General features: G+C 41.8%; 1 protein-coding gene across 1 annotated transcript; it reads right to left on the reverse strand.

The window, feature by feature from the left end:
* Positions 1-463: 463 nt before the first annotated feature.
* mmp2 (matrix metallopeptidase 2) lies at positions 464-13,956 on the reverse strand. The gene is made up of 13 exons (XM_041268508.1): positions 13,640-13,956; positions 12,681-12,907; positions 12,135-12,283; positions 11,417-11,545; positions 10,994-11,167; positions 8,463-8,636; positions 5,692-5,865; positions 5,270-5,425; positions 5,024-5,150; positions 3,085-3,221; positions 2,519-2,678; positions 2,112-2,221; positions 464-1,233 (listed from the first exon to the last, which is right to left on the reverse strand). Exons 1-13 carry the CDS (start codon positions 13,781-13,783, stop codon positions 1,130-1,132), a joined length of 1,965 nt encoding a protein of 654 aa, XP_041124442.1. The 5' UTR covers positions 13,784-13,956; the 3' UTR covers positions 464-1,129.
* Positions 13,957-14,876: the final 920 nt, after the last annotated feature.

Raw genomic sequence — 14,876 nt, forward strand, 5'->3', positions numbered from 1 at the left:
ATGCAGCGTGGCCACCGAGCCTGCATTTCTAGACATGTCTACAGTGGAGCGAGCTGTTGTAGGAACGTTCTTTAAAATGTGTTTCATTATAAAACATTACCAAGAGCAAAGGAATATCCAAACAGTGGGCCCTATTAAAAAAAACTGACTGTTTCAAGGAATTTTTAATTTAAATGAATGTTTATAACATTTCTTAAGTAATAAAGATAATAAATGACACTCTCAAATGATTACAACAGATGTAAAACTGCAAACTGGATGTCATTAATCAAAATGGGATTTAAAAAACATTCTTTAAAACAGACTTAAATTTTGTGAAGAGATCAAAATTCCATATTGATACAGAAGACTCTCTATTTCCAAATGCTTCCTGAAAAGAACAGTAAACTGTTTAAAGTAGATTAACAGCCATGTTGTTAAATAAAATAATAAAAATAAAAACACACACATGTTCAAATAGGGACAGGTTTCCAAAATGTATTTTTTTTAATTTTTTTTTTTTTTTAAACAAAGCATAGTGACAAAAGTGCACAAAGCAAATTACCAACATACTCGTTGTCAAGTTAAAACAAACCCCCCCCCAAAAAAAAAAGTTATAATAAAAAAAGATTATATTAAAAACTTTAACGAGTCGCTTGTCGTGACTCCATCACAGTCACACTACATACAAACCTTAGACAATCTGTGCCATGGATTGTTCTGGAGTGCAGGTAAAACATCAGCAACAATGACATGAAAGTGAACAGGTGACCTCGTAAAAGGTATTTGTTACAAAACCCAAAGTGCTTTAAAAAGAAAAAGATCAGTCCTTTATTTATTAAACATAATAATAAGAGGTCACAGCCAATGGAATCATATTCGTGTGGGCATACCCAATACAGTACCCATGCTATGCAGGGCAATAGTACAGGTCCTGTTTCCAATTGCAGAAAGGTATTCCATACAGCACAGGGTTTATTTGGACACTCAGCTGGAATATCAGCGCTGCTACTCGGCTGATTAGTGGAACCATTACCAGGCTGGACCTTAAACAAGTGCTGCCTCAGCTGTGGCTCCTCACTGATACGGCTTATAGGAAGAGGGAGGGATGGCTATGCTGCGGTTATATACAGTGAGTGTTTCATACAGTTCAGCAGCCTAGCCAGTCAGACTTCACACTTCCCACTTTCACAATCTTCAGATTGGTGTCATCCATCTTCAGATAGTACCAGTCCTTAAAGAAGTATGTGAAACCTGGATCACAAGGAAAGAGTTACAAAACGGAACAGGGCTTTATTTCAGAGGATTGCTGTTATTATTACCACATTTTCTATTGAAAAAATAAATGTAATATATAAATAAATAAATTAGTTATTGCAAAAGTAAGTCAGCAGCAGTTAACTGAGAGTATATAAACATTAATACATTAAATAGATAATTTATAGAAAGACATATAATCACTAAAAACAGCAGTCCTTAATTAAAACAGTAAATTCAGTTAATAATGGTTTCATAAAAATAAAACTTTTTTTTTTTTCAAAATAACTTGTATCACTGACCATATATTTCTAGTATTAATACCTAATATTCATATCTGCTATTCTTATCAAAAGGTGCCCTTGATCTTTCTATGTTAACCTTTGCATAGAAACCTTTACAGAATCAAAACACACGATCAAAAATATAAGGTAAAATAGAAAAGCTTCATTGGGATTTCCGATTTCTAAACACTCCTGCTATGCACCACTGGGTTTGCTTCTAGCAAGTTGATTAACAGGTTGACACAGGCAGCTTTGTAAAGCAGCAGACATGCTCGATTAAATGCTGTTTCGCTCTGGAGGTGAAACAGCACTGACAAAGACAGCGATATAAATGTAGGCCAAGTGAATCTCGACCAATACCTCACACAATTGCAAATGCTTGTCTTCACAAAAGGGCAAACGTTGGAAAGCGACTCGAGAACAGCTGTCTTGAAGATCTTCTTATTCTCGGGGGCACAGTGCCAGACTTAATGAGGGGGTTGGCTGCCTTCCTCTAACCACTAGAAATGTGTCTCCAGGAAGACTCCAAGCAGACAGCAAAACTCCAGCTATCCTTCAAGCTCTGCTTTGTGTGAGGCTCGCCCAGCTTACCATCGCCATTAAACTGGAAGGTAGCGTCTAGACTGTCTGGCACTCCATTCCAGGCATCTGCAATGAACTTGGGGAAGCCAGGGTCCATCTTCTTCTTCACCTCGTTGTATCTGAAAGAGATCAGGAGGAGCCGACGCACTTTCTTACTGTGCTAGAGTACAAGCAGAAACTAGCTTCAAATGGAATCACTATCACTATTTTTATGAGCGCTTGTTTTATTTTTTATGAGCGAGCGGTTCAACCGTGCCAGCCACTACTAGTCCGCATAAACCACAGATAGTGCCCACCTTTTAGATGCCTGTAACACAAAAAACATATGAAACATACCATGCTAAAGGAGTGTGATTCCCTGCTTTATATTGTAACATGTGTTTTCTTTTGTATTTTAATGAATAAATAAAGCTCACCTCCAGAACTTGTCCCCTGCGAAGAGGTAGGTCTTCTTGTTCTTCTGGAAGGAGAAAGCAGCATCAACATGGTCCAGATCAGCAGGCAGCCCCAGGGATGAGATCTTCTTTGGATGCCCGCTCTCCAGATTGCTGGCTAAATAGACCCAGTACTTATTGCCTGCAGGAGAAAATAGGTTCTGAATCACCAGTACAGCTTCATCAGGTACCAGGCCACTGGGGAAGCAATGAAACGTGGCAGGAAGCAATAGCAGAAAAGGAAAAGGATGGCACTGTTAACTTTGCTTCAACAAGGGGAGCGGGTACAGACTTTGACAATCTAGGAGAGGCAATTCAGCAAAATGCTCTTCCACGGTCATCCTCAACGGATCTGTATCTTGTGAAAACTTCTCAACCAAATACAGTGGAGCAAGGCTATCTTTGAAAAGAATAAAACTCAAAGGACATTGAATAGTAAATGAACTGCTCCTACCTGCAAAAAAAGTTTTTTTGTTGTTGCTAGTTTTATAGAGTTGTATTCCTTTCCCAGGCACTTGCTTCTAAAGCACTTGAACCTCACACAGTACCTGCGAAGAACACAGTCTTCTCCTCCTGAGGGATCTCATACACAGCATCAATGGTTTCTGGCAGCTCAGACCAGAAGGTGGCCACGAGCATGGGGCCTGTGGGCTTTCCCCTGGGATTGGTGGTCCTCCATAGGAATCTGAAAACAAGAAATCACAACGAACCGATTCATCGGCACATCTGTTTCTCCTCACTGTCGGCACGGAGGAGCCAAAAGTGCAAACTTGTAATTGCCTGCCTTTCGTACACACTGGGTTTAAAACAACCCAGTCTTCTGGAGACCTACTTTCTATTAGAAAAGGCTGGGAAGTACTGCAAGCAAGTGGTCGGGGTGCTCTGGTGAACTAACTTCCAGCAGGAGTCAATCTCCTCCAACTGTAAAAACTCTGCTGCCAAACATTTTAAAAGCATTTAAATGTATCTAACTGCAATACACTGTTACTCAGAAGTTCATGCCGGTTAATTGCACAAATTATGGTAGCGCCGCGGAGACATAAAATCCAAAAGCATGTTGCTGTTTACATAAAAACAGAACTTCAGCCTGTTTGGCAGACTCCTGTGCTTGAAAGAACAGTTGCTCTCAGGGGAGGGGAGGGAAGCTGGAAGGAGAAGCACTGTATTAATGGGGGGCCGCCCGGGGGGGGGGGGGGAGGCAGAGATGTTTTCGTTCAGCAGCACCAAGCAATACAGCACTGGTGAAGACTGGGGGTGCACCACAAGGGACCGGCCTATCTAAGAAAAGGAACAGCCTACACTCCTGCCGGACGACACTGAAGACCATTGCTAAAGCTCCCATTTTAAACAGTGAGGAATGACAAATAAACCTTCAAAGGCTACCAATGAAACAGTTTCATGCCATTCTCATTCTAAAAGCGCACACAGATTTCAAAACCCTGATTTCTCCTCTCGATCCTGTCCCCAGGGACCCACAGACTTTCTGGTCATCCATCCACAGAAAGCTGTCATGAGATCTCTGCAGTTAAGCAAAAACGCAGTCATAGCACTGTTTACCTAGGAAGTGATACAGCACAGGCTACAGAGTTCAGCCAAGAAAGAAAGGTGACTGGAGATACTAAAAACAATGGGATCTGTGGTTTTGCAATAACCCAGTGTGACAGGACAGCGACAGGAAAGAGACTCAGGAGGCACAGCGGCTGCTGTTTAAACGCTAACACACACTTTACTAAACAGAACAGAAAATCAAAAAAGGCACAAGGGCCAAAAGAAAAGGTTTAAACAAAATACATTCAAAACTGCTGTCAGGCTGGGCATTTGCCTTCACTGAACAGATCTTTTAAACAAACAGCAAAACACAGAACAAAATCTCCCTTTTAACGGAGCCCTGGGCTCTCCTTTTATAGAAAGGTCCCAATTAGAACCAATTATTCCATTAAGGAACAGACAAACATTCTCCCATCCCTGCCAACCACCACCAAAACACAAACAAAACACCACACTATTTACAGGCAGAGCTCTTGCCACACCCAGATTGTTTTGTTTATGTCTCAGTGTGCAAAGAAAGCATGCCAACCTTGCTATTAGATTTGCATACATCCCAACGCCTTTACTGGCCCTATAGGCAGGAGAGGAGAGTCTGGTTGCTGTGTTCAGCATCTCACAACCCTTTTAGGGTCATTTCAGCTCATCTGAAGTATAGAAAAAACAAAAAACCTAATCATGGAATCTGGAGCAGGGAGTGCCTGTTTATGTTTCTGCTTCCTCTTCTGTTTCTTAGGAATTAAAAAAACAAAAAAAAGCCACACCACAAACTATCACTAAAAACAATGCTCCAGCTGAAACCGGCCGAAACGCTAAGCCTTGAGAAATCACAGAACATGCAAGAGGCAGAAGTGGTACAATAAGAATTGTAAATCCCTGTAACAGATCTAAAGTCTGAACAAAAGCAGGGTCAGTCTGTACAATGAATTCACTTTGCATTACCTGTCTTTGAAGAAGAACGTTTCTCCTCTGATCTGGGCCACGGCGTCGAAGACAATGTCCTCCTGGCACAAATCCATCGGAGTGACCGGGCCCTGGGTCGGTGGTAAGGCTCTATCCGTTGGTGCTCCTGTAGCAGACAAACAGCTTGTTGGATATATCTTGTTTTGCTGGGTGTAACTGGAAATTACAGACTGGGGGAGGCTTGTCTAGAAACGTAGAACTCTGTAGCACAGAGCACTGTTTTACCGTAGAGCTCCTGAATTCCTTTGATGTCATCGTTGGAGAGGCGGAAGTTCTTAGTGTACGTGTACATGGGAGCCATCAAGGCCCCCGGATCATGGGAATGCTCCAGACCCAAGGCATGGCCAAACTCATGGGCAGCAACCAGGAAGAGACTGTAACCTAGGAAACAGAGGTGTAGGAAAACAATGAGTACAATTCAAATCTCACGGAATGAAAACAACCTCCTGTTCTTTCAAAAGCAAGTTAAGGGCAGCAGATCTAACGCCAGGACTTCTAAACAGAAGAGTAGATAACTTTTTTTTTTCAACTGACTAGAAAGAGATTTACTTTTCTTTTTCTCTTTGTGCATATAATAACTCGGACAACAAAAGAAACTCATTAGTTTGTGCAGTGCGGCCAGGCAGCCCGTGTTGACTTTGCTGTACCCTGATCAGGGCAGAAGCCCCACTTGCGGTCGTCATCGTAGCTCTTCGTGGTCGCACACCACATTTTGCCGTCGCTGCGCCCCTCAGAGGTGCACGAGTCGTAGGTCTTTCCCAGGAAGGTGAAGGGGTAGACGCAGGGAGAGCCATCAGCATTCCCTCCCACGGTGGACATGGCTGCAAAGAGAGCACAGCTATCACACCTTGCAATTAGAATTAGTGGGGGCAGATACTGGGAATCAACTCTCTTGCAATGCAAGGAGACTCCATGACTGTCCCAGAACACTGGGGCTGGGACCCACGGAAGAAGTGGATTTGACACGCAGAGGATCTGTTTATACAGCAGCAATGCATCTACGTGTACAGTGGGTCTAATATTATTTGTGTTTCACAGTTTGCTTGTCATTGCTGTTTGGGTTTTAACTTATATTATTACAATAGAGAACAGAAACAGGATGAGCTGAATAGTTGACCTGGTTTCTAGTATCAAAAAATGTGTTAAAATGAACACTGGCCAATTAATATGGACTATCCAGGTGCGAAACAGGGTGGGTGGAACTTTAATTAAACAATTAAGATCAATATAATGTTATAATAAATATTACATATAAGATAAAAACAAAACGTTTTAAATTCAATTAATGATTCATTAAAATACAACTCTGTATTCTGTACTACTGTTTTGTTCGATTAAAAAAAGATTATATATATATATATATATAAAGTGTAGTATGAAGATATACAGGAGGTCAAAAGTGTAAGATGTAGCAGCAGCCTATGTTCACAGTACTGTATTTTGTAGCAAATATTCATAGAACAGATGCAATGTCTGCTGACATGCAAGAACTTGATCGAAAGCCATTCTAAATAAACCTGCCTCCAACATCAGGCAGGAAACGCCTCTCCTTTGCCAGCTCAATCTGCGTTTATTAAAGTATTGCTACTTTGTATCACAGCGCTGGTTTCTGAACATTGAGTGCACTTTCACATATTGGAGGCTATTTTGTGAAATACAATCATCTCTAACAAGTATGTTTCTTGTATTTTTGTCTTTAAAAAGTTAAAATGCCAGGTTCGGTCCTATTATTGTTATTGTGAATGGTATTCAGGTTCGTCACTATTGAAATCTTTGGGGACAGTGGTGTTAGCCTGGATCTGAATCCACAATTAGGTGCACATCCTCTCTAATTCCATTGTAACATCTGGAGAAAGCTGCTGACGCCAAGCACTCAACAAAAGAGCCCTGTGTAATAAACCCAGCTGCTGCGTTCCCAAAACGAGAGGCAGCAGTCGCTTGGTAATGTCCTTGAGTCTGAAAAATCGGTACAAAACACTGGAAATAGCAGCTCCGCTGGGGCCCTCCACTGAGGATCGTTAATGATATTGGTACGGTTAGAATAAAAATCTCTGCTGGAAATCTCTGCCACCTTTCTTTGCCCCTTTCAAAAGCAAATTGTTTATAAGGGTAAGGGACAAATAAAACTCCAACTGCCAGCTGCAGGGTGGAGGAACCCTTATACAAGTGTCCCATAGTAAAAGCATAGCAAAGTGTAATAAAGCATAGTAAAAGCATCTGTAAAAATTGGAAAGAGCAGCAGTGTATGGAAAAGCATACTGAAAAATATAAACTGTTAAATGCTTAGTATAACCAATGCAAAAATAGTTTGGTAAACTTTCAGAGACTTTTTTCTGTTGTTTTTCTTTAATAATAAAAGGACAACTGTTGATTCATAAAAACTGAACTCCCTACACCCTGCAATACAGGCAGTGACCTTTTCATCTAACACGCCTTGTCCCGAGTATTTTAAAAATGGAAACTAGTTCAACAGCTGCCATAACATAGGAGCTCTCTACTTTCCCAGCGTTAATGGCAATTTGGCATGATGTCGGTCCAGCCGCCATCCACTGTAAACAGGCTTGTTCAAGCAATGCACCAGCAGCCTTGTAACTGATTCACCCTGAACACTTTTCCTGGCTGCATTTTAATTAGCCACATAAAACGTACACTCATCACATTTCAGAGACCAGATTGCACACAAGCATGAAGCAAGGCTGCATTCTCAGTCAACTTGAAACAGATGAACGATGTGTTTTGACTGCTTCCTGTTACACTCCACTGTCCAGACAGACTTTGCACAATGGAAACACTCCCAGCCAGCGCACCATGATGTTTAACACACAGCTATCTTAAAAAACATTATAGACAGAAGAGAGGCTTTCTGCTTCAAAATACTTTTACTGTATATCGAAAGACAAGGCACTGACTACCAAGACTCTGTAGGTTATATGGTTCTATATATGTGGCCACTTTGCATTGCTGCTGTGAAGAAAAAAACACATCTGAAAAAAACGCATAGAAGCAGAGAAGATCGGCAGTCAAACATTTTGCCTTCAGTGTTGTGTGACTTGCTAGTGATGTGTGTTGTTTAGTATTGAGCTGGACCCTTAAAAAGAGTTTACTGCAGTATATTATGGGACTTGCACAGCTTAGTAAAGCATAGTAAAGGGTAATAAATCACAGCTAAAGGGCAGAAGTATGGTGGACCCTTGTGAAACAATGTAAAGCATGGCTAACACATGGCATATGTTGCACATGACATACTGAAACCATGGTAAGGGGGAGGAACTCTTCAAGGTGGCATATAAGAGTCAATGCAAATACACTTGGTCGTGTTCGTCTTTAGCATGAATCTTGTTGCCGCAGTGTCTTTATCACCGCCGGCTTGACTTCCGCTACAGAGTCTACCAGCAAAGCAGCAGACATGCAAAGTCACCTGTCTCTGGACAGAACCCGTAGGTCTTGTCCTTGTCGTAATCTTCTGTGGTGCCGCACCAGCGGTAGCCATCAGTCCGCCCCTCCGTGGTGCAGCTCTCGTATTTGGTGCCTTGGAAATTGAAAGGGAACTTGCAGGGGGCGCCCTCGGCATTGCCTCCCAGAGTGAACAGCACTGAGGAACGAAGCACACACACAGTTAGGCAAGGGTATAGAACACTGTTTCATGCAAGCTGCACTGCCAACGACAGCCCTGGTACCAGCAACACCTCTGCAGGAACATATCTGAGAAAATGGATTGTGAAAACTGCTTTATAGAATCACTGGTTAACAGAATCAACTGTACTGTGATTAAAAGTTGCATTCTTATTGCCTTTCAATGGTTTCATTATATCAACTGCTGAATGTGACCAGAGTTGCTTTTATCACTGAGATGGAGAGTTGCTTTACAGCTGTGCAGGACTCAATACTTCACTAATCCAAGCCACAGTGGATCTCACCAACAGAATTTTTTCTGTGGCATTAAAGCACATTTCCATGAAATATGTTTCCCAAACGACAGTAACAAGTTATCTTTCATCTTGTAATGTTCCCACTGCAAAGCCGCTGTATTTACTCAGGCCAAATAAGCTTCGGATTTCATCTAATTGAATTAGGAGCAAAACGACAGCTTTAGAATTACAGCTAAAATAAATGGGTTTTCCATTTCTCGGGCAAGCTCTGCTATTTTATTTTTTCCTAATCTCATCAGGAAATGTCTGTGGTGGCGCACTGAAAATCAAGATGTTTTGACACTTAAAAAAAAAAAAATCTAAAACAATCCTGATGACGATACAGAAAGCAAACAAAACCTTCCATTTAATTTTAAAAGCGTCTCTAACAAACTGTAGTTTAATGAAACTTTGCAGCTGGCAAGTCTACGATGTCGTGCTGCTCAAATGACTCTTACTCTAGATAATCACTCGCACACACACAGCTGCACACTTACTAACTTGTTTTGCAGCTATTGTTGGGGCGCTGGCTGGTAATACTTTAAATACAAGTAAAAGTATAGCTTTATATACATTGCGTGAGTAAAGAGGAGGGGTTGGGGGTTGAAGATATAACCTACCATCCGTTTTCCAATCGCTGTAATTTGATCATTGTAATTATAATATTAAAGTGAAAGCAGATTCCGCTTTTGGCATCTTATCAATGTTATAAATACTGTATCCTAGCGATGGGGCTCTGATAAGCCTGATTGGACTTTGAAATGACATGAATTGCAGCTGAAATGCAATCCCCCTTCCAGCGCCCTTTCGCGCTCCCCTTGCTGGTTTACCTGGTCAGGTATCGACTCACAAATCGACTCCAAGTCCTATTTGAAAATGCTTTCAGCAGCTAGCACAGTGGGGAATGCGCAGGGGAAGAGGGCGCAATGCACACTGAGTTAGCCTTCTAAACAGAAACCAGAAACAGATTCAGAGCTTCAGGCTCAAGAACACTTCATTTACAGCGTGATGCGTTTTAGCCGCAATATTTTCTAAACAGTCGGCAAGGTATTTGATGTATTTATCTATCAGAGGTGTAACCATTAATCAGGATGATGACATCAGTCATATCGCTGTCAAAGTTTTAGTTACTGTTTTTTTTTACTACTACGTTCAGGTTTTAAAGTCTAGTACCACAGCAGACATTTCATCAAGCTTGCTTGATGTTACCTGTAAGTTTACTTCTGCATGGAAATCAACAGATGGGATTCATCCACCTCATTCCTTGACAAAGCAAAACAGTGGAGAGGAGAAGTGATGTGATCAGACAGCAGCTGCTGACTGAGCAATATTACTTCCAGACAGAATGCGAGCGAGACGGAATTTCCAGGCAGATGCTCTAAGCACAGGGCTTAGGTTGCTTTGGTTGAGGAAATTTGATTTCTTCTTGTCTTCAGGCAATGAGGCAATGAAACTGAAATCTATGAATCACATAAAAAAAAACACACACACACACATCCAAAACAAAAATATAGTCTTTACTATAAAAGGCCTGAACCGCTCAGCTTAATTTTAGTTGTGCATCAGATGACATCCTTATTAACTTATCTTACAATGTAATGGGTAAAACATAAACCCTGTTACTGGGTTCAAGCTACACGTGCAATCCGATACAAAGCTTCCCTCAAGTAAACAAAAAAGTTATTTTGACTGGAAACATTTATTTGAGTGTGTGTGTGTGTGTGTGTGTGTGTGTGTGTGTGTGTGTGTGTGTGTGTGTGTGTGTGTCTCTAATCACAAACAGGAGCATTGTAAAGCACATTCCTCAGCTTACTCATGACTAAGGTACCACTGTTGCTATTACCCTTAATTTAAAAAAAAAAAAAAGTATTCAATTACTGTGGTTGCTCTACAAAAATGTTAACAGTTTAATTTCCGGTATGGAATTGTGAAGTGCACGCAGTATACATTATTTATAAAAAGACTTGTGAGTACATCTACTTCAAGACCCTCGTATCAGTGCTTCTATCGAGAAGCGTTTTAAATGTTTCACATCACTTACGTTCATGGGGGCAAAACCCGTACTTGGCATCGTCGTCGAAGTTGTAGGTTGTGGAGCACCACAGGAAGCCGTCGTCCCGCCCCTCAGATGTGCAGGTATTGTACTCCTTCCCCATGAAGAGGAACGGGAACTTGCAGAATTCACCATCCGCACTTCCATACTTCACTTTCACCACTGCAACCACACGAGCACATCCCAAATACTGATTAACCTAAAAATATGTTCATAAACAATCTGCAAAGTTTTGTGAATAGGGCTTTAAAAGATGCAGCTTTACACCAACATCCAAAAAAATCACATCATGGAAGGAAGCTGTAGAAACGTGTAGCTATGGATTTCAAAGCATAAACAGAGTAGATGAAAAACCAACCCAGTCAGAACCCCCCCCCCCCTTAACCCAGCGGCGATGTAGATCCTGGGTACCTTGTCCTTCTCCGAGGGTCCAGTGTTCATCGTCGTCAAAGTGGGAGTCTCCACCCACGCCTGGGCCGGGGGCGAAGGCATGAGCCAGCAGACCATCCTTCCCATCGAAGGGGTAGCCATCCCCGTGCTCTTCACAAGAGCAAGGAAGAGGAAGACACTTTAACACTGTTAGGCTACACACTACATGAAGCACTATACTACTGTCCTTAACATTAAGAGTACCTGCTGTAACTAAGCCTGGACTGTGGTGGCTAGCTTTAGTACTGCAGCAGTGGTGCAGCGGTAGAAATGACTGGTATTTAGGTTATGAACCCTTGTAAAGGCTGCCACTGTATTTTTTGCAGTTTTACTACTCTAGGAAGCTAGACTGCAAATAGAGGTGGTAAGATATTTACCTGAAGTCAAGGTCCCTTTCTTAGGGGCAATTCTGTGGCAAGTACACTACTCAGGTAACCAATCTCATTTCGACTTCAGACCAAATCTAAATCCACATCAGATGTAAACTAGAGGAACACTCCCCACCACGCCCTTGTGAGCAATTAGTCTTTCACTGTCTGCAACATGGAGGATCAGATTCAGTGTACAGAACACACCGTGCTGTATACGATCCATTCCTGTGCAATTTAACAGACTGCACACAATATATGTGTACAGGATTTTTTAAATTAGCGCATACATAAATAAATAAATAAATCAAATGATAAGAGTAGATAAGTACCCCAGCGTCCGAAGTTGATCATGATATCAGCTTCCCCGTCCATGATCCTTGTGAATTTCAGCGGCGTCACGTTACTCCACACTTGAAAGGCGCGAGCAAAGGCATCATCCACTACCTCTTCATCCAGGTCAGGCGTGTGCCCCAGAATCCTACAGGAGGAGATGACACAAGACAATCATTCTAAAAACTCCTCTCAGCAACTGCAAGGAGAGAAGCTCAGAGATACAATCTGCCTCAAATGAAAACAAAGATTCGAACCCAGGCTTCAGAACCAGGGCTTTGCTTTTACTTGAACCGCTGCCATGCAGGGGTAAAGTACTTTGTGAATATGAAAAGCGAAGAGCAATTCTAGAAAGTATACCATCTCCATCACCATCAGTGTAAAACGAGATAGAGGTACAAGTATTCTGACTGCATAGTAAATGAACCTCTGAAAGGTCAAACTGGGCAAAAACCAGGGACATTCGTCACAGTTGAATTTTCCTTCTTGTATCACAAAGCAGGTCTCAAAAGATTAAACAGGAGATCCCATTCGTACACGCCTACCTGTAGGTAATGCCCGTCTTTTCCCACTTGGGCCTCCTGGCAAAGAAGTTATAATTAGCTAGGTCTGGAACTCCACAGCGAGGTTTCTTCATCACCTCCACCGTCTTCTGATCAATCTCCCCTGTCTCTGGCAGTGAGAAGAACTTCTGCATGGTCTTCAGGGTGTCCTTGAGCACCATGAGGTTGCAGCGGTCTTGTGGGCAGCCATAGAACTTGTTCAAATAGTGCTTAAAGAGACAGAGAGGGGGATTAGCAGACTGAAGAGGCTATTCACAGCAAGACACGAGCATGCAGGGGATGAGGAAAGCAAAGAGCTTCAACAGTGCGCTAAACAAACAAGCCTCCCTCTACAACAGAGTTAAAGTTCATTCTCATTATTGTTACAAATTCACAGTAATAATCACAAATAGAAGGCTTTATGATTTCAATGACATAATTGTCTTCAAGATTAGTTCTGTCATCAAGTCATTCTGTTGCGATTCATTGTTTTTGTTTAATAGTTACTGCTTGACTAACATACAACCCAGAAGTGCGACCTCAGTAAACCCAAACGTAAGGCAGGCAAGGGGGAGCCCAATTCCAGACCGCATAGAGATGAGCACCACAAACTGTTGATGGTACATTGCTAATTAAATAAATACGCGATGTGAATTAAAATGGATATTACTTCAGCTCAGTTTTTAAAATCCAATTTTAGATTATGGATCATTTAAACAAGCACCAATACACCATTATCATAAAAAAGTACAAAACAATGTACATATGATACTTTTAATACTTGGTCTAACAATTAAAAAATATATATATTTTAGGTCTCATATAGCGCAAATTATTTAAATACACAAATAATAATACTAGTTTTTATTTTTCCCTGACCCCTAGCATACACAAAATACACATCGTTTCTAAATAGACAGTTTTACAGTAGAAAGTAAGGAAACGAAAGTTTAGGAACTTACCAGTGCAATCTCTTTGTCTGTTTTTGGTTTTTCATCTCCGGGGAACTTTATGATTGGTGAGGGTGCAGCTGAAGTTTGCTGCAAAACAAAGAACTGGACGAGAAACACATTTAAAAGGTGTTTAGGCTGAAAAGCGCTCCTCATTTTGTCGAGATTATGTTTTGCCCGTGCTCACTGTCGATGTTTCCCACTGAAGCCCTCTTGTCACTCCAGTCTCAGCCACTACAATATGTTCTTATCTGCACATCCTGCCTGTGATTTCCCCTTGCATTAGCAGTTCTTCTGTGCGTTGATTTAAGTGGATATTACTGCGCAGTCTCCAGTTCCGAGATCTGGTGAACTAGGGAAGCGGCTGCCAGAGATGCAGGAATGCCAATATTTAGAAAGCGACGATTTGTTGAAAAAGCAAGCACGCCTCGTGATGTGCATCAACTAGGGCGCCAGGGCGTTATTAGTAACCGCAACCTGCAACACATTTCTCTTATCAAACTGTTCATAACGCCATGTTTTTATTACTTTTTCGATTAACCCCAATCTAAACAATTTGATTAGGTGATTACCTTTAGCAGAAGTCATTTTACAGAATTCGCACTGTCTTTTCAAATTCTCCCAACAACTCCCCCTTTGACTGGAAACAGGACAATATGATATTCAATAGAGAGCCATGTTGCCTCTTTCCTTCCAACATCCAAAGCAGAATGACTGCATTGTCATGGTAAAGGCTGGTTGCTCGGTGCATTATCATGGTAAAGGCTGGTCACTTGGTGCATTGTCAGGGTAAAGGCTGGTCGCTAACTGCATTGTCAGGGTAAAGGCTAGTCACTTGGTGCATTGTCATGGTAAAGGCTTGTCGCTCGGTGCATTGTCATGGTAAAGGCTGATCACTCGGTGCATTGTCAGGGTAAAGGCTGGTCGCTCGGTGCATTATCATGGTAAAGGCTGGTCACTTGGTGCATTGTCAGGGTAAAGGCTTGTCGCTCGGTGCTTTGCATGGTAAAGGCTGGTCACTTGGTGCATTGTCAGGGTAAAGGCTGGTCGCTTGGTGCATTATCATGGTAAAAGCTGGTCACTTGGTGCATTGTCAGGGTAAAGGCTGGTCACTCAGTGTATTGTCAGGGTAAAGGCTGGTCGCTCACTGCATTGTCAGGGTAAAGGCTGGTCGCTCTGTGCAATGTCATGGTAAAGGATAGTCACTTGGTGCATTGTCATGGTAAAGGCTGGTCACTTGATGCATTGT

Source organism: Polyodon spathula, chromosome 13 (genome assembly GCF_017654505.1).
Source record: "Polyodon spathula isolate WHYD16114869_AA chromosome 13, ASM1765450v1, whole genome shotgun sequence".
NCBI lineage: Eukaryota > Metazoa > Chordata > Actinopteri > Acipenseriformes > Polyodontidae > Polyodon > Polyodon spathula.